Below are 2149 nucleotides of genomic sequence, written 5' to 3'. Positions count from 1 at the left end.
TTTGGAGGACTGTGGATAGAGAGGAGACAGGAAGTAACAAGGTAAGGCTGAGAGAGGATCTCAGCTCTTTTTGGAGGAAGGAATAGAAGAGTTAGGAAGTCCATGGTGCCTACTCCACTGCTTCTCTGATCTTTCAGGTTCTTTCCCCAACATATGATTCCTGATTTTTTTTTTTTGGTAAAGAATAATTAGATAAATGCTTCAGTTTTCTTTGTTAAAAATGAAACAAACAAACAAACAAAAAGTTTCAGTATAAACCAAGCCATACAACATGCAGAGGAGCTCAAGACCAGCAGGGGGCACAATGGAGCCAATAATCAACAGGACAGAAATGAGATGAGGAGAGGAGGGGACTCTGCAGCCTCTGTGGACTCCCTAAGTCTGTTAGCTGAACAACTCGTACTGCAGTTGATATGGGAAGTCTCAAACATTCAAGGACAGTAAAAAATTCTTTGTTAAATACTGCACAGATTTTTAATGTCTCATTTACTTAGGACTATTTACTTATTTATTTGTAATTTTTTGAAAAACATTTTTCATTCAATGTATTCTGATAGTGGTTTCCCTGCCCAACTCCTCCATAATCCTTTCAACCTCCCACCTCCCTACCTCTCAACTCTATAACCTTTCTTTTTCTCTATAAAAAGTAAGCAAATCAACAAGAAAAGGATTTAAAAACAAACCCAAGAAATACACACCTGCAATCTCCTGGAAAAGCAAATATTAATAGATTGCATATGAAAAAAAAAGATTACAAGGTCTCCTAATATAGGAATTTTTGAAATTTCCAGATACTATTATCATCATCACCACCTGAAAATCAGTTTTGTCAGAAAGGAAGCAAATGTTTCAGGTTGGACTCTATTTTTAAATTGAGAGATTAGGCTTTGTTGTTATACAAACAGGGTCTGCACATGTCTTGGGGGAAAATACTTCCTTACACAAGATAAGGATTTGGATCTCAACACCTGCTACCTCACTCGGAATTACTCTGCCTCCTTCCAGAGCTGGACTAGGTCCTCATCTAAGATGTACCTTGCCTCATGAATATGCAAAGAGTCTATAGTGGTAAATACAGAGATATCCACACCAAACACAAACATATGATCAGTGTCCTTTCCACAGTCACAGAGCACACAGGTCCTCACCATGGGATGGAGCTGGACCATTCTCTTCCTCGTGTCAGTAACTACAGGTAAGGGGCTTTCCATTTCCAAACCTGAAGAAGGAACAGGGACTCGTGAGACAATGATATCCACTCTGTCTTTTTCTCCACAAGTGTCCACTCCCAGGTCCAGCTGCAGCAGTCTGAGGTTGAGCTGGTGAAACCTGGGTCCTCAGTGAAGTCCTGCAAGGCTTCAGGCTACACCTTCACTAGCTATACTACGCACTGGGTGAAGCAGGGTCCTGGACAAGGCCTGGAGTGGATTGGAATTATTGGTTGTGGAAGTGGTAGTACTAACTACGATCAGAAGTTCAAGGACAAGGCCAAACTGACTGCAGACAAATCCTCCAGCACAGCCTATAGGGATCTCAGCAGCCTGACGTCTGAGGACTCTGCGGTCTATTACTGTGCAAGAGACACAGTGTTGTAACCACATCCTGAGTGTGTCAGAAACACTGGAGGAGCAGGAAGCTGCCCTGGGACTGATATGACAGAGAAGATTACTCTGGAGACTTGCTCAAATATCATCATTCTGAAGGCCCCTTTTTCACTTCACAGTCTTATAGAGTCCTTGTCAACTTTTCAAAAGGACTGCTGGAAATAAAGTGATGCTGATTCAGAATGCCTGTAGAATACACCAAACCTTGACCAGATCTTCATCAGTGACCACTGCTATTGACACGATTCTTCATTAATAAAACAAACAAAAAAAAAGAACAAGCTGTAGAGATTGTAAATGTTTCTGGAGTAGATAGTAATAAACTGTAATATTAACTTGGCCAGTAAAATACAAGTCAATAATGTTAGGACAAATAAAATCCCAATTGCTAAGAAAAGTCTCTACTATAGCTATGCATAGCCCAAAGATCAGACATAAAGGAACAAGGACTCAAATATGAGATTTCCAGGGATGAAGAAGTGGATGGACATCCAACCAGGACAATCAAGACTGACAGAATTATAACATTATGGAATTATAGTACT

At 40.4% G+C, this 2149-nt stretch overlaps 1 gene segment (V, D, J or C); it reads left to right on the top strand.

Annotated features, from left to right (window-relative positions):
- Window positions 1-1154: 1154 nt before the first annotated feature.
- Window positions 1155-1595, top strand: LOC131923969 (Ig heavy chain V region 23-like). The segment is given in 2 exon segments: window positions 1155-1195; window positions 1280-1595. Coding segments are annotated over 2 exon segments (357 nt in total).
- Window positions 1596-2149: the final 554 nt, after the last annotated feature.

This window comes from Peromyscus eremicus, chromosome 14 (genome assembly GCF_949786415.1).
Source record: "Peromyscus eremicus chromosome 14, PerEre_H2_v1, whole genome shotgun sequence".
NCBI lineage: Eukaryota > Metazoa > Chordata > Mammalia > Rodentia > Cricetidae > Peromyscus > Peromyscus eremicus.
The sequence above is the reverse complement of the archived record's forward strand: the minus strand, read 5'-3'. Positions and strand labels throughout refer to the sequence as shown.